Raw genomic sequence first — 21356 nt, forward strand, 5'->3', positions numbered from 1 at the left:
GGGAATGATTGGATACTGCTACAACGACGGGAGGGCGTCGAGGTCGTGCCGGCGAGGATGAAGATGACGATCGGGGGACAAGAAGAGGAGGGAGACCTGGATGCCGAGCACTGAATTCATTGATGCAGGGGCTTGGAGCTTCGAAGATGCTGCCGGCGATCAGAGCTTCGCCTCGCCTGGATGCTTCCGATCATCTAGTCGTTTGGCTGAGAGAAAGCTGCTGCAATGGAGGGCGTCGCGCAAGGGGGGGAGGGAAACGTAGGTTTGAACTCCGGGTCGGGTTGGGGGCTTGGAGTTTCTTTTTTTTTTTGGGCTTGGTTCAGGTTATCGGCCCGGGTCCTTGTCCAAAAAGAAGAAAATTGTATTTAAAAAGTATTTTTGTATCATGACCCAAAATAAAAAAAAAATTATTTTTGTATATATTTTTACCTTCCACTACTTTGATATATTATCTAACGGAATTTGGATCCTCTAAAGTTTGAATTTCACTTTATAGAGTAAAGTGTAATTTCTCACCATTGATTTCATAGGTGGGAGTACCAATAATAAATATGAAAGAGAAACTATTCAAGGATAGAAGATCACACTTTACTCTCTAAAGTGAAATTTAAACTTTAGAGGATCCAAATTCTATCTAACGTATAACTCATTGAGAATGTAATTTATCGTAACAAAGGCAAGTTTAACCAAGTTGGGTTGACATAATAATTAGCTACTTAATTCACTAGTTTATTTAAATAAGTGTCGAGTTTTAATATCGCTTTATGCATATAGTAATTCATTGGTTAGCAACAAATTCTTAAATAAACTCATTACTACAAGTTAATGCTTTAAAAACAATTATTTTCATAAAGCCCCATGCTGGAATAATCCATTAATGAATCATTTTGTGTTTTTTGTTTTGGTCATGTAAATCATTTTGCTTTGAACAAGCCAAACATGTGTAAGAAACTAAAGCCAAACAATAACATGAAACCAATGACAATTTAAAAGAATCAATAAAAAACGTGAAGTGTATACGGAAAGCTGCGCAAAATGCATATAAATTTTATTAAGTATTGATCCTACAATTTTTAGCAAAATATTTTGTTAGTTTTGGAAAACTTTAAAATGTGCTAGTATAGTATATTGGTGTTTTCGTGATTTTTTTCTGTTGGTTTTAATTATAAAAAATGTATATAATTAACATTACGATTAAAAAATACTAAAATATCAATAATTTAGTATACCGATATATTTTAAAAAAATTATAAATTTTTATTATAAGTATAACCATAAGTATGTGCATATAAATTTGAACAAAATTTTTTTAATTTTTAAATATATTAAGTATTACAATAATATTTCCATAAATTATGTATATAAGTTTTATAACGGTATTTTCATAGGGTGCTTGACCCCAAAAAATTTCAGAAGATTGTTATTGATAAAATTTTTGAAGTTTTTAAGGAAGCTTAAACTAATGACTAAATAAAATAGCTATTTCATTTTTTTTAACTTGTCGTATCTCATTTACTGAAAGTGACTCAAACTAAATGAGAGTATTAAATATAACATGTATTTATTAAAATTGAAAATATTTTATTCTATTTTTATATACTTTATATTTGTTGAAATAATATTTTGCTCCCTGTAATTTTGTTTTTTGTTTTTTTTTGGACCTGATCTCTGTATTTTTGTTATTATCTAACAACCTATATATTATGGATCGGATCGTATCCGTATTCGATCCAAAAATTGCGGATACAATATGATTTGCAGTCTGATTAGATCGGATAGGATCTTATCCGCACTCTTTACGGATCGGATCGCGGATATCAGCTCTACATCCGCGGATCTGTAGATCCGCACAATAATAATTAAAAAAAGTAGTTATCCGCATAATAAAGTAGTTATCAGCTCTACCTATTTTTTGTATATTTTAGTTAGAAGTTATTATTTATATATTATTTTATTTTATTTTTGTTATTTAGAAAAAAATTGATTAAAAATATTTTAGGAATAAATAGGTTTAAAAGTGTGAAAGAAATATTTTTATTGAATTTATTTTACATAGAAATATGATTAAAAAGAGAATGTTCAATTATGCGGATATACCCGATATCCGATCTGATCCGATCCGCAAATGTACGGATCGGATCTGACACTAAAAAATGCGGATATCATATTCGATCCGATCCGCGTATATCCCTACTAAAGCCCTTTATGTTAGTACAGCATAAGCCCAAAAATAATGCCAAAAAAATACTTTATATTTAAGTATGATAAGAGTTAATTTTTAAAGTAGTCTCTCAACTTGCAATTGAGCTTTGAATTCGTTCGTAACCTTAATACCGAAGAACTTTTCATCCATTGCTTGTCTTCAAAAAGTTGAGCTGGACTGATTCCTATCACGCTAGAATTATGATGGCTAACTGACGTGATGAAGAAACTTTATTTTTTGCAATTTAGTCTTTTTTTTCTCCTTTTAAGACCCTAATCTCCAAATTATCTTCACAGGATTCTCTTCTTCGCTCACTACTTCTTCTTCTTCTTCTTCTTCAACTACTCTCACCTTTCAAATCCAATAATCACTGCAGAAACAACAACAACAACAACATTATCTTTAATTCTCGCATGCTCATAAGATTCATCTCGATCTTGTTCCTTACACAGACATAACCTAAACAGCAACAATCACAAAAATAAATAACTAACAATCACAAAAAATAGCAACAATTATAGAATAAAAAATAACAAAAAATCAACTGTTGTAACTATATTAAAACAGAATCAGTATTAACAATCACCCAAAACATTAAACGACAATGATCAAATAACTAAAAAAGTGTAGAAAAAAACTCATTTTAGCTTCATGCAAAGGGAGAGAACCGAGTCAGAAAAGAGAAGAGGGAGGCAGAAGGAGACAGAAAGGAGAGAGGCGACAAGAGAAGAGTGCAGATGTGCGAGCAATGAAGACAACAAGTAGAGAGGGAGGTTGCAGTGAGTGATGGGCAGTGAGAGGAAGGCATCAACGAGCAGTAAGAGCAAGAAACAAGACGACACAATGACGTAGAGGGGACGGCGATGGCACGGCGACGAGATGGAGGCCGGCAAGAGGCGACGGCAGAGAAGGTTGAGGTTTTGTGCTCTGTTTCTGTCGTGTTTGAGTGCTGTGGGTGTGAGAGATTAGGTTGGGGAAGGGGGGAGAGGAGCGCGACCCAAAACGGAGGCCGACGAGAAGCAGCGACAGGGAGGATTGAGAAAAGCTCTGTCTTTGGCGTGTGGTTAGTGATGTGAGTGTGACAAACGATGGATAGAAAGTATTTTAGGGACGACCGGTGTTAAGTTTAGGAATAAATTTGAGACAATTTTAAGTTTAAAGACAAATTTGATGTTCAATTACAAATTTAAAGACTACTTTAAAATTTAACTCATATGATAATCTTGCATTATTTTTTTTTTTGAATCAAAATAAGCTCAACACACTAATGTGGAGCAACAAAATAAACAATAAGAACATCATGTAAAAACATAAATTCCTATAGCTTTCGGAATCACCATCAACCACCAACAGCTTCCCTCTCAGTCCATTCATTGTAGCTCAGAAATGTCTTTCTTATTACAAAGTCCACACCTGTTTCCTGATTCTGAAAAATCCTAGCATTACGTTCCATCCAAACGTTCCAAATAACTGCAAAGAACCCCGGCAACCACTTCTTCTGCTCTTGTTTCCGCTTATGCCTACCAGTCCACCTCTCAAATAGTTCCCTTATGGTCCCAGGCATAGACCAAACCTCCCCAAAAGAACTCAACCACCTGCACCACACCTGCCATGTGTACTCACAGAGGAGAAACAAATGCTCCACCGACTCTATTTCCTTCTTACATAGCACACAGAGAGTATCACTGAGTCTAATAACACCTAGTCTACTCAATCTCTCCTTAGTATTCACTCTACCAATGAGTACAAACCACCCAAACAGCTCAATCCTTGGCGGTACCATCCCTCTCCACACTGAACTTGTGTAACTGTAACTCGTTATCTCGTCCGACAGCGTCTCCGATTGTAGAACCTGCACAACAGACTTGGTAGAAAAGACTCCTTTACGATCAAACTTCCAAAACAAATTGTCATCTTTACCATCTACCAGCTTCACCAGCCTTAGCCGCTCATGAATTTGATGGACCAGTTCCAGCTCCCATTGGAACAACTCTCTCCGCCACTGAAAATTCCATATCCACTCAAGCCCATCCCAAAAACCACAATCCCCTATCAGTGATCCCTGCTGATTTGAAACAGAATATAATCTTGGAAAAGCCCCCTTCAAGGGGCCACCTTGCAGCCAGTTATCTTCCCAAAACAGTGTACTCCTCCCATTCCCTATCTCCATCGCCAGGCCATTAAGCATCTTGTCTTTTATCCTCTGCTCTTTTATATTAAGATTACATATGTCTTTCCAGGGTCCTCCTTTATCTGGTAGCTGCTGGCTTACTAGCATTACATCAGGATTCAGGTTGTTGCACGAGCATACAATCCTCTTCCATAAGGGACACTCCTCTTTAGAATATCTCCACCACCACTTAAATAAGAGCGCTGTGTTCCGTATCACCGCATCTCCAACCCCCAAACCCCCAGCCTTTCTTGGTGCCTGAACCAACTCCCACTTAACTAGCGGAATACCGTCGTTACCATCCCCCTTACACCACATAAATCTTCTTTGCAATGCAATCAGCTTATCCGCAACTGCCTTTGGCATCTTATATAAACTAAGGTAGTAGATAGGTAGACTATTCAAAACTGATCTAATAAGCACAAGCTTACCTGCTTTGGTTAGAACCTTTGCTTTCCAGAGGCTGAGTTTCTCTTCCACCTTATCAATAACCGGTTTCCAAGTCTTCACCAACCGAGGATTCGCACCCAAAGAAATCCCAAGATACCTTACAGGTAGAACCGCCTGCTTACATCCCAACAACCCACAGGCACTATCTACCCATTCCTGCTCACAGTTCACCGATATCAAACTTGACTTCTCAAAATTAATGCTCAGTCCCGACATCAACTCAAAACACCGCAACAGTCTCCTATAGTTGACTATTGTCTCTGTCACCGGGGGGCAAAACAGAATCGTATCATCTGCAAATTGTAAGTGCGACAATCCGACCTGCTCACCTCCTACTAGCAGCGGTTCAATACGCCCATTCCTGACCGCTTCTCCCACCATCCGATTCAGCACGTCGACCACCAAAACAAACAGAAACGGAGATAGTGGATCCCCTTGTCTGAGGCCTCTTTCCATGTTGAACGGCTTGGATGGTGACCCATTCACCAGCACAGACATAGTGGCCGTGCTAACACACTCTGATACGGAAATAAAAGATAAATAAAAAAATAAGGATTCAAACTGAATAAAAAGATACATTGAAATAAAAATAATAATAAAAAGGATAGATTGAAATTGAGTACAAAGAGAATCACTCTACTTCCTACCCAATTTCTTGACGCAACAAGAAAGGGACTCCTCAACCTAACTTGTCAACGCCATAGTTTGGAAATTGAATCGAAGGGACTCCTCAACCTTCTACTCAATTCCCCGATGTAACAAGAGAGGGACTCCTCAACCTCAATTGTGTACACCATGGTTTCATCACGAAACCGAAAAAGGGTTTTGAAACCTCTAAAAATTCTATTCTACGACTACAATAGCTAAGGAGGTATTTATAACCTCTTATTAGGTTAAAACAAAGAAAACCCTAAAGCCTATAAACATAAGGCCCAATCTAGTAATTAAATAAACAAAATCAAAATACATTAAATAAAATATTCTAAAAATGTAAACTAAAATATCTTCTAAATAACTCTTGAACTCTTCATATCACGAACATTTGAAGCACGTATCATTCTCCTCCTCTTCAAAAAAGATTCGTCCTCGAATCTTGTAGGTGAAAAAAAATAATATATGAAAAGGACAATAATTATAAGGAAGATAATTTTTTTTTTTTTTGGTTTTTTTCTTCTTTTTTTTGTTTTTTTTTTTCACTTTATTCTTCTTCTTCTTTTTTTTTTTTAAATAATGAAACACAAACGAAAACAAGAACACAAGAACAAAATGAAAGACGCGACAAACACTGGACTCTTTTTTTTTATGATAAAAGAAGAACAAATATAGATTAATAAGAATTAATCTAATACCTGAGCTCTGATACCAAATGATACGGAAATAAAAGATAAATAAAAAAATAAGGATTCAAACTGAATAAAAAGATACATTGAAATAAAAATAATAATAAAAAGGATAGATTGAAATTGAGTACAAAGAGAATCACTCTACTTCCTACCCAATTTCTTGACGCAACAAGAAAGGGACTCCTCAACCTAACTTGTCAACGCCATAGTTTGGAAATTGAATCGAAGGGACTCCTCAACCTTCTACTCAATTCCCCGATGTAACAAGAGAGGGACTCCTCAACCTCAATTGTGTACACCATGGTTTCATCACGAAACCGAAAAAGGGTTTTGAAACCTCTAAAAATTCTATTCTACGACTACAATAGCTAAGGAGGTATTTATAACCTCTTATTAGGTTAAAACAAAGAAAACCCTAAAGCCTATAAACATAAGGCCCAATCTAGTAATTAAATAAACAAAATCAAAATACATTAAATAAAATATTCTAAAAATGTAAACTAAAATATCTTCTAAATAACTCTTGAACTCTTCATATCACGAACATTTGAAGCACGTATCACACTCCTTCACCCAATTCCTCCAACGCTGTCCAAATCCCATTTTCTGAAGTACTATATCCACAAAGCTCCATCTGACTCTATCATATGCTTTATGAAAATCAAGCTTGATAATTGCCGCTTTCCTTCTCCTTGCCTTGAGCCAATGAACTGTCTCACATGCTATGAGAGCACCATCATGGATTTTTCTACCTTTCACAAATGCAGTCTGAGTCTCACCCATCAATCCTGGCATAACTGACCTCATTCTTCTCACCAGCACCTTCGATATCACCTTATACACACATCCCACCAAACTAATTGGCCTAAAGTCCTTAATTTCCTTAGCACCCAAGAACTTTGGAGCCAGCGTCACCCATGTTATATTCACATCTGATGGTAACGTTGCCCTTTGAAAGAAATCCATCACCGCCGCTGTAAACTCCTGCCCAATCTCTTCCCAACATTTCTTAATAAAATTCATATTATAACCATCACTACCTGGGGCCTTCGATGATTCACAATCCCACACTGCCTCCTTAATTTCCTCTGCAGACGGTAACACCTCTAAGGCTTCTGACTCCTCTGTATCAATTTGCGGTAACAACCCATCCCGAACACCAATCCTTGGGACATACTCCTGCCGGTACAGTTCCTTGTAGAATCCCCTTATTGCATGCTTAATTCTTGCCTGATTCCGCACCAGCCGTCCCTGGATCATCAGAGCATCAATCCTGTTATTCCGCCTTCTAGCCGATGCAATGTTATGGAAGTATCGAGTATTTCTATCCATGTCCCTCGCATGTTTAGACCGAGACATCTGCTTCCAATGGATTTCTTTCCTAATGTACCATTTTTCACAAAATCTCACCAGCGCCTTTCTTCTAGCCTCCGTTGTACCATCATAAATCCCCTCACTAACCTTCTCATCCAACTTCCTGATCTCGTCCTCAAACTTTGTGATGTTGTTTTCCATATCACTAAAGTGTGCCTTATGCCATTGCCTCAACGGAAGCGTCAAAGCCTTCAGTTTACCAAGGAAAGGTCCTTCGCCCAATGTCCGCCATTCATTTCTAACCGTCCTCAGAAAACCCTCATGGGTAAACCAAGAATCCAAACTCTTGAATGGTCTAGACCCCCATCTCCCTCTTATATCCTCCACAATCAACGGGTAGTGATCAGATAATCCCCTTGGACCACCTTTCAGCCTAATATCAGGGAACTCCTCCACCCATTCTACATTAACCAGCACCCTGTCAATTCTGCTACAAGATTGACCTCTGAACCAAGTGAATTTTCTATCAGAAAGGGGTAGGTCCACCAACTGCATATCTTGCACCCAACTCTTAAATTCTTCTGCTGAACCCGACAAACTCTGTAATCCTTTGCGATCTTCAACTTGCAAAATCTCATTGAAGTCCCCCATCAAACAAAAAGGAACCTGACACAAACCTGCTATATAACTCAACTCCTCCCATACCACCCGCTTAGCCTCTCTACCATGCGCCCCATAAACCAAACAGTAAGCACACTGGAAATTATTCTTTGTTAATACTCCCTCAATGCACAACCATCTCTCTCCTTTATAACAATTCTTTTTCTGAAACATATTATCATCCCACAACAACAGAAGCCCCCCAGCTGCCCCAACAGATTCCACAAACTCCCACTCTACAGAACTGTTACCCCAAATCCTACCAACATCATATTTCGAAATATCCTCTCTTTTTGTTTCAATCAAGCCTACCATGTTTAGATTATACTTTCTCTTTAACATTTTGACCATGCCCAACTTCCTGTCCCCCCTCAAACCCCTTATATTCCAGCAGCTTACAATCATTTAAACAAAGTACTACTCACCTTAGGCTTGTTCTTTGGACGACTCCTTCTTGCCTTTTCTTTTTGTTTTGCCAATTTTCGCTTTTTCTCTATTTTTTCATTCTGAGCTTTCAAAATACTCATGATATCCACTTCCTCATCATACAACACAGCACCAGATTCCACCGCCAGTGCCCATGTAACCTCATTTTCCTTGGCTTGTGCTTCCATGGAGGTGCGGTTATCCTCTCCCTCAGTGATTCCGCCGCTTCCTATTCCAGATCCAGCCCCTTCCTCACAGGTTTCATCATTCCTACCCAATCCTTGGACTTCCTCATCTTCTCCGTGGGCCTCCCTCAAGGATGTCGCCAGCCCTCCCAACCCATCCAATTGACTATGTGTATCCTGGTCAGCCCTCCCTCCATCAACAAATCCTTCTGGAGCCGCCCGCACCTGCTCCATGTTCTCATGAACACCGCAAGGCGCGCCTGCAAAGTCCACCTCTACAACAGGCCCCTGTTCAAACCCCTGACAATCTCCAGTCGCGCCTCCATCCGGTTCCGCCATCAACCGTCCCTGCTCAGCCGGACTGTCCCGTCCAGCGTCGCCCTCCGCGGTCGCCAAGTCCAACTCCACACCGCCGCCCCCAGACGCATCATGAAGAACCCACACAGCCCTCCTATCCTCCACAACTTCGCTCCTCCCCTGCACGTTCCCCTGCCCATCAGTCACGTTGTTCCCGAAGCCAGCCTGCGATCGTCTCTGTTCCGGTCTCCTGGATCGTCCGTCGGCCCCCTTCCTACTACCGAATTTGGTCGCGCCGCACCCAGTCTCACCAGCCAAACCCTTCCCACTGCCCCGTTCCTCTGCCCAACGCAGCAAATCCCGGGTCATTGCAACCCGGTTTTCTCCCTTCCAGCCCACCAGAGGCCCACCCGGCTCCCCCCACCCAATATTTATATCCTCATACTCCCATGCCCCCAATCCATGTTTAGGTAAGTTTGGGCCTAAGTTTTCATGGCCCAACTCCCAACCCTCTAAACAGCGTCCATACTTAGCCTTTATTGGTCTCCCCATGCGCCAAGGCCCATTTAGTAAACCTTTAGGACCAAAATCTCTCCCTATCCCAGTACTAAACTCCTGTGTAACCGTTTTGTCAGAGTCTCCTTCCTCACACCCACCAAATCTCTGCACAACCTCCTTCCCATTATTTCGGGAACCACTATCCGATTCTGCTTCTGCTCCAATCTTTTTGAATTTCAAAAAATCAACGTTCATATCATTCAATAGAACCTGAGAATTGACTATGCTACCCTTGTCCTGGTCCCCCCCTGTCCAGTTCCGGTGATCAAGTCTGCCGCCGGATCCCAATGCAGCTCCCCCCCTTCTCCGGCTATCTTCACAATGCTCCCCCATTCTCCGGCTATCTTCACAATTCCCCTCCACAACTCCCCCTTTACAAAGCTGCTCCTGTGCCACCAAATTCCCAGTCTCTCCTTCCTCCCATCCAGTCTCTTTCACATAAATTGCAACCTCCTTCTCCCCAATAGCAATTCGTACCCACTCCCGAATTTCATCAAACTCACATGTGTCAATTTGAACTCTTCCCATCCGAAATGATGCCCCTTTTCCTGTTGGAACAGCACTTTGGAGAACGTCTCCCCATAGGCCTCCTATCGCCTCGAAAGTTTCAGACGACCATACATGAAGCGGCAATCCATAGCACTCCAACCATACTCTGCGAGACCCACCACATTCTGTCTCCTCCCAACGCCTAATCCGATGAAAGACTTGTAGCATAGTATCTAGTTTAAACGTGTACGCCTCATCAGCATGCTCCACCGTATCAAAAGTTAATAACACTTTTGTCTCCCCGATCTCCCGGACATCTTCCACATGAGGCATATTGGTGTGTATTACCCTCTTTAAGGATCGAAATTCCACAGGTTTCAGGGTGTGGCCAACTAAACTCCTGGTCAACCACTCCATATTCGCTGCCACTACCGGTATTGTAACCCTTTTCATACTCCCCTTACCCGGCCTAACACCAACTGTGTCCCCTTCCACCACTTCCCCTCCCTCGGGATTCTTGGCCTGCTCATGCTCCATAAGAGTCCTGTCCGGCCTCCTCTGTATTTGTGGTCTAGTATCTATCAGCACCGGTTGGGTTTTCGCCTGCACATTTCTTCGAAACTTAGCTTCTCCCACTGAAACTATTTTTCCACGTAGCCTGACCTGGTTCATTTCTGCAATAGCCTTCAGAGCACCACCTTTCGTCGTATAACGAACAAAAGCGAATAAGTATGCCATCGCCCTTTTCTGTTTTCTGCATAGATAAATATCATTAATCCTCCCCGTCCAGCAGAATAACTGATATAATTCCCTCTTAGAGATATCCTCCGGCAAATTATCTACAAAAACAGTAAAAGAATCCTTTTCTAATCGATGATATTCTTCCTTAGTCCAAATCCTCGGATCCTTCAATCGATGATATAATCCTCTTCCTCCTCCTCCCCTGATGTATCCCCCCCGCTCTACCTCCCGGTCTCTCATCTCCCAACTGTCGATGAGGGACTAATATTATGTCGAATAAAGACCTATAATTCTGTTCATCAATCATAAAATAACTTATATTCTATGCTTCTAGATTGCAACTTTGCAAAAAAAAAAAAAAAAAAACCCGCAAACTAAAAAGTACTAGGTGTATGATACACCTCATTTAATCAGGTGCAGCTAAAACTCAATAAATCACCTAAAACTAGTTATAAAAGTAGTAAAGGATCCTTTCCAATGAGAAGCTAGAGTTAACACTATGTTTGGTTTAAGGAAAAATAAGAGGAAAGAAAAGTAGTGGAAGAAAAATGAGTGGAAATTTTCATTTTTCTTTGTTTGGATACCAAAGAAAATGGGAAGGAAAGAAAATTTTGGTGTGGGTCTGACAAAAATTTTTTTCCATCTATTAGAAGCAAAAAAACAAGAAGGAAAATATTACTTTTGGTGTATTTACAATACTACCCCTAATTCTATTATTATTAATAATTATTAATATAAATTTAGTTTTAATACATTATTACAATAAAGATTTACATTTAAACATTATATATGTATTAGATAAATAATTTATAAAATTATAATATTTTATAATATTCATAAAATTCAATAAAACATAAATAAATAAAAATATGAAAAAAGAACAAATATGTCCCTAACCTTTTGTCCCGCGGACATTTTTGTTCCTGACCATTGAAAAATACTTTCAAGTCCCTGACCTTCACAAAACTTGGACATATCAGTCCCTCCGTCCAAATGCCTCCATCAGGGATTGATCCGTCCAAATGTTTCCGTCAAGGACTGATCCGTCCAAGTTTTGTGAAGGTCAGAGACTTAAAAGTATTTTTCAATGGTCAGGGATAAAAATGTCTGCAGGACAAAAGGTCAAGGACCTATTTGTCTTTTTCTCTTAAAAATATTTATATTTTATTTTATTATAAAGGTATTAATATAACTTTATACCATTATGATTTTCTTTTTTTTTTTAATTTTTTTTTCATCCAAACAAAAAAATTTTCTCTTTATTTTTTTTTCATTCATTTTCTCTTCATCCAAACAACACACAAATAATTCTACTTTTTCTTTTATTTTCTTTCCTCTCATTTTCTTTCTTTCTATTTTTTTTTCTATATCCAAACAAAATCTAAAAAAAGCAAGTCCACAAGCCGTCAACCATGGACCCACACCCCCAAACAACTATCCTATTCACCGCTTACCGCTAATCACTTCGGGAATATGCTAACACGTGTCATTCCCTCCTTGGTTTCACCCAATCTTTGTGCATTATCGATATCATTATCATTATGTTGTGTGCAAAAAGAGAAAAGAAAAATAAAAATGATGAAATATTACGCTATTAGCCATAAAAACAAACAAAGCTGCTTACGACTGCCACCGCTCCTAACCCTACTTAACATTCTTAGCCAACCACGTGGAAACAACCATTTCAAACCATCCTTCTTCTCTTCACTTTTTTTATTTGTTTTTCTTTCTCGGTGTATCTTCTCATAATCTTTCAAATTCATTGGGGTTCGAAAATGAAAGGGAAAGCTACAAAATTAATATCCACCAGCAAGAGGAAATAAAAATCTTCCACAAATATCTTCAGTAATTATATATGCACGAAACAGCACGTTGCAATTATATATGTTGTGGCTCTCTCTCACAACCCCAATAATCCATCCATGTACTTATAAAAGTGATAAACAACTCTAATCTTAAAACTATATAAAGTATTATATATTTTAACTTAGCACTAATTTTAATGCGTCGATACCATCTCTCATCTGACCTAATCGGTTGATGGGTGTGATTCCAAAAATTGGATGTTTCTTTTTAGCCTTCCTTCTCTTAGCTTCTACTTTTTTTTTTTTTGTTTTATCATTATACTACTCACACATACACTCACAAATCCACACTTTCAGATTATTTTAAACTTCATTCTAGTCTCAGCTGGAGTTTAAGATTGGTGCAGCTTGATTAAAAAACAATGTCATTACCACTTGATTTAGACTTCTGCTGCTTAACTTCTACTTTTAAAACCAACTAAAATTTCATTCTCTTAATATACGAGACAAATGATATGAGACAAAAGGACTCAAATAAAGAATATTATTTATCCATCCAAATTTTTTTATAAATTAAGTCTAATTAAATTAAATAATAAAATTTAGAATAATATTAATTTTAATTAATTTTTATATTAAATTAATTAAATTAAACTTAGTTAACAAAAAAGATTTAAATGTATAGCATTATTTTTAGAGTAAATATCTTATTCGATCTCTGACAATTACTTCAAAAGAATAAAGAAGCCCTAAAAAAAACACTCAATCTGGTCCTGATATTTTTTGGGACTGATTAGTCTTGTACAAAAAAAAAACATTAATTTTTTTTTTGTCACAGAGACCTTATTATTTTTTTGAGGTAATTATCAAAGGCCAGATTAAAATTTCTTTTTTATTAAAAGCCTCATTGTCTTTTGAAATATTTGTTAGAGACCGTTTTAGATTTTTTTCCTTATTTTTAAAGAAAATACAAAAGGATTAATTTAGGATTGTCATAATTAACAATAAAAGAAGAATAATTAGAATTGGTAGGACTGAAAGGGCAAATTAAACTTAAACTCGTATTATTTTTGTATGACAAAATTTACAAGAGGTTCTTCTTCTTTGTCACATAGATATTTACAAGTAAGACCCATCACCCCTTAACCATTTTCGTTGATTTAACTCTTTGTGGCTACAATTAAAACACGCACGAATATGGTGGGGGAGCTGGGGTTTATAGTTCACACTTCACAGTGACACTTCTGACGCACGAGCAGTGCCATTGTTGGATCTTGGTTGCCTTAGAAGCTCAATCAGTTTCTCTGCCTGTTTCACGTGCATAAACGAGGAACACACCAACGAACAAACATTAGCTTTCACATTCTTGTTTAATCATATATAATGATATCATTAAAAGTATTTGATTCTCACTATGATTATCTTAATATAAAATGAAAAAATATATATATAATTTATTATAAACAAAGAATAATGGAATAAAACAGTGGGTTGTTTTTGGCAAAATGTTATGTGCACTATACAGAAAAGGACACGATGCAATTGCAAAGTCCACATATATAGCGGTCTTAAAATATTATAGTAGCAAAAAACTCAACCAGGATTGTGTAGAAATGTTCACACTGTAATGCATTCCGATGCAAACAATATCTACATTTTGGTGGTGCGAAGCAAACCATTTTAATTGGCCACTTAGAAACAAAAGAAGAAAGATACTAGTGGGTGGATATCCACTCTGCAAGGGAAGCTGACGTGGCAGTCACATACCATTCCTTCACATTGCTTAATAAAACCTCTATGGTATATCCCTAATGCATCTATGTAATAAATTTTCTGATTGAAAAATAGAAAAATGATAACATATTATATGAATATATTTATTATATAATAACTCAAAAAATAGAAGCTATTAAAATTCTAAAATAATGACTTTTCAAAAATAATTCAACAATTGTCTATAAAGAATAAGATAAAATAAACAAAGAAAGTGCACATACTTTTAAATTGATTAAGTAGATTAATAAATAGTAATGTATTTATTGATTTTTTTTTGTTAGCTTGGAAATAGTAAAAATAACTAGCCATTTAATTTTATAACTTACTAACAATAAAAAAATTCAATTTAAATTAAAATTATCTGTATTTTTATTATCATACCCATATAATACAAAATTTAATGATACTTTATCATGCCATCAAATCAAATAATGGTTCGATTTTTGTACTCTCAAAGTACCTTTGTACTCCTAAGAATTGAACCTCCTCATTTTTTGTTAAAAAAAAAAATAAAAAAATCTTTAGTAAAAAAATCAGACTTTTGTATTTTAATTTAGTTCACAATTTTTATAAAATATCAAAATTTTACAAGGCTAATTTCTTGCATAAAAGAGATAAAGGACCAATTTTTTCTTGCTGACCTTTTCTTTGGCGCGATTGGTGCCAGATTGGGACAAAGCAACCAAAGGAGGGATGGCGCTTTCGTCAAACACAAGCTTTCTGTAAGCCGCACTCTCTTCACAAATCTGCAAAAGTATAACCACGGCGATTTCTTTTTGCCTCTGCGTCCCAACCTCCACTATCTCTACCAGCACTGGAATCCCCCCTTCTGCCACAAACGCAGCCCTTCCCTCCGCTACTGTCACCACTACGCTCGCCACGTAAGCTGACTTGTCTACCATGTCTCCCTCCAAGTCCGCCATCAACTCCACCAGCACCCTCATTATCCCTGCCTTCACTGCCCTTACCTTCCATCATAGTAACAATTACAGTTAGTTAAACATTCCATTACCAATTAGTTACACTCCAATTCAAGTTAGTTACATTCTGTTAAGAAATAGTTAGTTATAATATCTGCTAGATCTTATATATTATTTCCATCTCAAAAATTGAAATCGCTTAAACATTTTTCTTAAAAATTTAGACACATGAATAATTGCAAATTGAATTGGACGATTATTCCAGTAATTTCACATATGGTACCTTGTTATCTTTAGTAGAACAGAGCGAGTACAGGGCAGTTGACGCGTCCTTCTTTCCGCGGACACTTCCGGTTTCTAGAAGCTTTACAAGCGGCGGAATCGCGCCGGCCCTTCCTATTGCCGGCTTATAAGCATCCACCTGCGACAGTCGGAGAAGCGCGCACGCAGCGTTCTCCTTTGCTGTTGAATTTCCTGAGCTCAGCACCCGAACCAGAGATCGAATCGCCCCGGCAGAAGCGATGGCATCTTTGTTCTCGTCACATAGGGATAAGTTGAGGATAGCTGTGACGCCGTACTCCTGAAGTTGAAGGTCTTGCGACGAAATAAGCGAAATTAACGGTTTGATCGCTCCAGCTTCAGCGATTCTAATTCGATTTTCCGGCTTATTCTTCGCAAGGAGACGGATCTCCATGGCGGCTTGTTTTTGCTCATTGACGGAATCAGAGCCCAGATCAGACACAAGCTGTCGGATTAATTCGTCGGAGTTGTCGGTGGCACAGGCAAGCAGGAGGCGGCGAGTCTGGGAAGAGGCAGCAGAGAATTCACCGGATCTATCGCTATTGCAATCACTGAAGGCGGAGGAAGAGGACTCCTCGTTGATGGTGAGATGGCTTATGCTGCGCCCCAAATAAGAGTAGTTTGTCGTGCTCTCGGTTCCCATGGTGCTGTTATGCACCGATTTTCGGGTAATGAGTATAATCGATTAGGTTGGACCAGGGGATTTAGAGTTATTGAATTTTCTTTTAAATTGATTTGTTTTGTGATAGAATAAAAAGAAGAGCAAGAGAGAAAGCTACAAATATATGAGAGGCCAACGTATGGAGATTTTACAAGTGTAAGGAAGTATTTGAGCGAGAGGATAACACGTGTGCATATTGAATATTCGGGGAGAGACTAAATTTCAATGCAAGCAAGCACGTGGGAGGGTCTTAAATGTGCTCGTAAAAGGATCACTGTTCTATGAGCTGTGTTTTCTATTTTTAGTATTCTGATATTTGTGATTTTTTTGTTTTATTATAATATAATTTTTAATACTCATTTTATTTTTTTTATCAATTTTTTTATATATGTTTTTTGTTCATATTATAAATATTATTTTTTAAGAGTTTTTTTTAATGTTTTCTAATGTACTATTATTTTTTACAGAATTTTTAGTATTTATTGTTTATACAAATTTTGTAGTCTCTTTTATTAACACAATTTTTTTATATAAACTTTTTTGTATAATTTTTATTTTTCGTTGTATAATTTTTATCGTAGATTCTTGAATTAGAGTGTATTTTATTTAATATTATTAATTTTTTTTATAATATCAACTATTGATTCAATTAAAAAAATTAAATTAAATAAAAAAAATACTAAAAAAAATCTCAAAGATTTTTTTGAATTTGTTTGATAATATAAAAAGTTAAAAGAGAAAGCTATACACACCAGAGAGCAAGAAATGTATTTTCTTAAATTTTTTATTTTAAAAAATAAAATGTGATCACTGTTAATTTTATAAATAAAATTAAAAAAATATATCAAAAAAATCAAACGTTAAAGCTCACACCTAAATTTTTTGATTGAACAAAATTTTTGAGAAGATCAATTTCACAAATGCAAAAGTGTTTAGATACCTGTGCCTAATTGAATATTCTGTAATTAAATTACAATCCAAGCAAAGGTCTTAAGAAATATCATCCTTTTAATAGAGTGTGTTTTCTCTCTTCAATACTCTAGTATTTGTTTTTTTTCGTGATCTTTTAATTTTTTTTATATAATAGTTTTAGTATTCTCTATTAAGTTTTAATTACTTTTATCAATTTTTTTTTCATATTATAGATATTATGTTTTTAGAGCTTTTTTTTTAATGTTCTCTAATGTATTGTTATTCCTTTTACGGAATTTTTGGTACTTATTGAGTTATTGTTCATACAATTTTTTTAATCTTTATTATTGATTCAATTAGAAAAATCAAATTAAATAAAAAAAGTATATTTAATTTTTTTCTATTTTTTCCATTAAATTATATATATTATACTAACTAACTTGAATTAGTTGAGTAGCCAGTAAAATTTAAATTTCACCTTTTATATATACAATAATTTATTGGTCAACAATAAATTCTTAAATAAAGTTAAATTCGTAACGAATTTGTCTTTATCAAGTGAAATGATGAATAACAAAAAAAAAAGTTAATAATTGATGGTAAAATGATACTTGTATCCTTTGAGTTTTAATTTTACAAATAAAAAGAAAAGACATTTTTAAAAATATTTTTATTTTATTTTTTAGATTTCAATCAAATTAATTTTATATATTTCAACATTATTCATGGTTCAATGACACTAGATAAAGTTTTATTTTATTACTTGTGAATCTCTCTATCTTAACTTACCAACAACTAGATTTTTTATTTATCACCTTTTCAAATTTCAATAGACTCATTTGTTAGGAATTTTCATTTAACACCTCCACCTCACAAGGCAAAATTGGTCAACCATTAAAGTATCCACATTCTTCTTATGGTTGAATTTTTCTTATACAAAAATCAAAAAATGAAAAATAATAAATAGAGACATATATTTTCTATTTTAGAAAATACAAAAATACAATAACTTCGTATACATAAATAAATAAATATTTTAATTTATTATTCATGTATTTTTGTGTTAAAAATAAAAATAGGAATATAGAATTATTCTCCATCACACGTGCACATACATAAATTCCATTAAATCCTAAGTGTATCTGTGTATGTAACAGTTAACCACTTTGAATATATTTTTTGAAATATTTTATGTTCTATTAATTCCTAACAATAAAATATGGCAGGGCTGTGATAGAGTGACAGTGATATTGATTTCTCTTACCCGTTTATATAGTTGACATACATGGCCAAGTCTTTTTCTTTTCTTTTTTTTTTTTTTGCTAAAATAGCTTTAGAATAACGAAATATTGATAAATGAAAATTTAATATGAGCATGGTAAATAATTTAGAGTTTAACTCGGAGTAAAATATATAATTATTTCACATCTTATAGTTTTATATTAATCAGTTAAAGAAAATAACTGACGGACACCCTTCCTTGAACAATCATGGAAGTAATATTCAGTGTTATGGTTCAAGCTATGACTTTGACTCTAACCAAGCCAAAGGTAATGACTGCATTATTGTACTTTGAAACTGGTGGAGTGGAACCATTGAATTTATGTAATATTTGTTCCGAAAAGTGTGTATTGTTCTCTTGTTAATAGAATCTAAACTCTAAAGTGAAAACTAGTTTACTCCTTGTTTAACTTGATTTAGGGCCTAAGAGGTTACCAAAGATGGTTTCTTCAGGAGAAGTAGAAGAAGATAGGATATAAAGAGTAAGAAGAGGATCAGGTTCTTTGGGTAGTCATGACATTTTTTTTCATTAATTTTTGAATGAGAAAAACTCCACACATAACATAATTTATTTATTTATTTATTTTTTTTAGTCACCAAAAAAAAATTTATTATTTTTTTTGCTAACATCTTTAATTATTAGTCTAATTTTTTTAGTTTAGTAATCTAACGATATATTTTTAGCCTATATTTTTGTTCTAGCTCATAAGTCCGGACATGAGCGGCCGATCCGACGGGTCGTTCGACCCGAACTAAGAGGTGACCCGCCTTCATCTCCTCATCCACTTAGAATTTAGACAGCTAGTAGAAACTTTTAAAAAGGTGAGTCTAGCTGTAAGGGCCTATCCGAGTACGGACTATATATAAGAGGAGAGGGACCTATCCCTTCCCCGCAGGTACGTCACCTATTTTAATCCTAAACGCCGCATTTTGTATGGATACTAACTTAAACATCGAAGTCCTTGCAGGTGGTCACACCACATTGTCCCTCCATAGATCCGAGCAAGCATCCTCTCCCGACACTATAACTCGCGCTCAGGCCCCAATCTTTTCAAATTTCTGCTCCACCAACAAACCAACCCGAGCCGTCGAACATCATAACAGACAAACATTTTTTAAATAATATTTACTAACTGTTAATAAAAAATAATAAATTATACTAATCTTCTAATATATTTTTTTTGAATTAGTTTTTTTGTGTACAAAAGTTTTCATAATAATTAAGGTTACAGTAATCTATTAACTCTTGCCAAATGTCACTTAACATGGATCATCAACAATAATAATAAAACTTTATTTCATTAAATAGAATTGACTATATAAATTAAATAATATTATTAAATTTTATTATATATTATGTCTACAATAAAACTGTACATGTAATTTTTTTTTTGTGAGTGCAATATAATTACGATAGTTGTCGTAAAATATGACAACCCTATAACACACCTATGTATATATGTTGCAATAATTTAGAATTGCTGGTAATTTAATTACAATTTCCTATAAGCTAGCCACAAAAGAACAAAATATATTCACTTGAAAATTAAAAAGAATAGAAAAGGAATTGTTTTATATTTTCCTCATGGACAATAAGGAATAAGATTGATTCATGATCGTAAAAGTTGGATAAGAAAGTTACTCTCGTTAGTTATCCATTTTCAATAATCGCTTATTCGAGATAAGATTTTGATAAGATATTGTGGTCACTTATTTTCATAGAGACCATACTTGTTCATCCATCTATGTAATATCTTTATATGAACCTTCCTCGTATTCGAATGTGAACCTATATCATTATTAAATTGAATTGAATGCGAAGAAGTGTGATAAGCTAAGAGTTAAGACAAAACTCTTCTATTACAACTTAACTTTTGAAGTTAAGTTATAGCAACTCAATTCATATGTTTTCTAATACAATTTTTATTTGAATATATATGTTAAATCTTAAGTGTACTATACCAATTTTTTAATATAATAGATAAATTAATACTAAAAAAATATAAAAAATTAGGTCAAATTTTTAGAATGTAAAATTTTTTTTACGACAATCCCTCAGTCTAGCAAATTAAAGATATTTTTTCACGAATCTAAATTCTATTTAAAAGTTTGTCGTTAGTCAATGAATTATTGTGTATACAAGATGGTAGAATTTAAACTCCTTAATACTTATTTAAGCAGACGAATAATTTAATCACTCGACTAATTTAAATTAGTTTCTTACGATGCAATAAACTCACATTCCATCATACATATCTATAGAAATATCTCACAAACTAAACTATCTCACTTATTTACATATTGAAATGGTATTGAGACGCCATCAAAGTACAATATTAAATAAAATTAAAGGGTGATCACAAAGGAAAATCAGAATGAGAACATCACACACCTTTTGTAATATTAAAATGGAAATTATAAAATTCCCATATATTATAAGAAAATAAAATAAAAAATTGTCAATAGTTGCATTAATTAATTTATCAAATGTCATCAGGAGAATTATTCCTATTACTACATAAATAAATAATATTCCTATATATTATACAAATAGTGACATAGCAACAAAAAGTCCACACTTATTAGCTTAATCAAAAAATAGCTTTACATTATTATTTCTGCTTCATTCACTTAATTTTTTCAATAAGCTAAGATACTCATGAAAGAGAATTAGATAGAAAGTTAGTTGTTTGGTCGCATCAACTAATGATAAATGTTTAAGCCATTTGCAGCAGTGTTTGTATTCATGAACCACATGCGTTGACTATTTGTTAGCCGGAGCCCAAAAAGTAGAAAAATCACATCTTTATAATAAAATATTGCTGAAAAAATATATTTATTATTTTATTATATGAGAATTTTAAA

At 35.1% G+C, this 21356-nt stretch overlaps 1 protein-coding gene across 1 annotated transcript; it reads right to left on the reverse strand.

Moving 5' to 3' along the window:
• Positions 1–13676: 13676 nt before the first annotated feature.
• On the reverse strand, positions 13677–16493 carry LOC107605617 (U-box domain-containing protein 4). The gene is made up of 3 exons (XM_016307553.3): positions 15621–16493; positions 15059–15385; positions 13677–13949 (listed from the first exon to the last, which is right to left on the reverse strand). Exons 1-3 carry the CDS (start codon positions 16278–16280, stop codon positions 13872–13874), a joined length of 1065 nt encoding a protein of 354 aa, XP_016163039.1. The 5' UTR covers positions 16281–16493; the 3' UTR covers positions 13677–13871.
• Between the last annotated feature and the right edge of the window lie 4863 nt (positions 16494–21356).

This window comes from Arachis ipaensis, chromosome B6, assembly GCF_059453495.1.
Source record: "Arachis ipaensis isolate K30076 ecotype BB chromosome B6, ASM5945349v1, whole genome shotgun sequence".
Classification (NCBI taxonomy): Eukaryota; Viridiplantae; Streptophyta; class Magnoliopsida; order Fabales; family Fabaceae; genus Arachis; species Arachis ipaensis.

Excerpts from the sequence above, each read along its gene's own strand:
- LOC107605617 (XM_016307553.3), bottom strand. The coding sequence starts at position 16,280 with ATGGGAACCGAGAGCACGACAAACTACTCTTATTTGGGGCGCAGCATA. Across the intron at positions 15,386-15,620 it reads GTTCTACTAAAGATAACAAG|GTAAGGGCAGTGAAGGCAGG; the intron begins GTACCATATGTG and ends CTATGATGGAAG. Across the intron at positions 13,950-15,058 it reads CCAATCGCGCCAAAGAAAAG|GCAGAGAAACTGATTGAGCT; the intron begins GTCAGCAAGAAA and ends CACGTGAAACAG.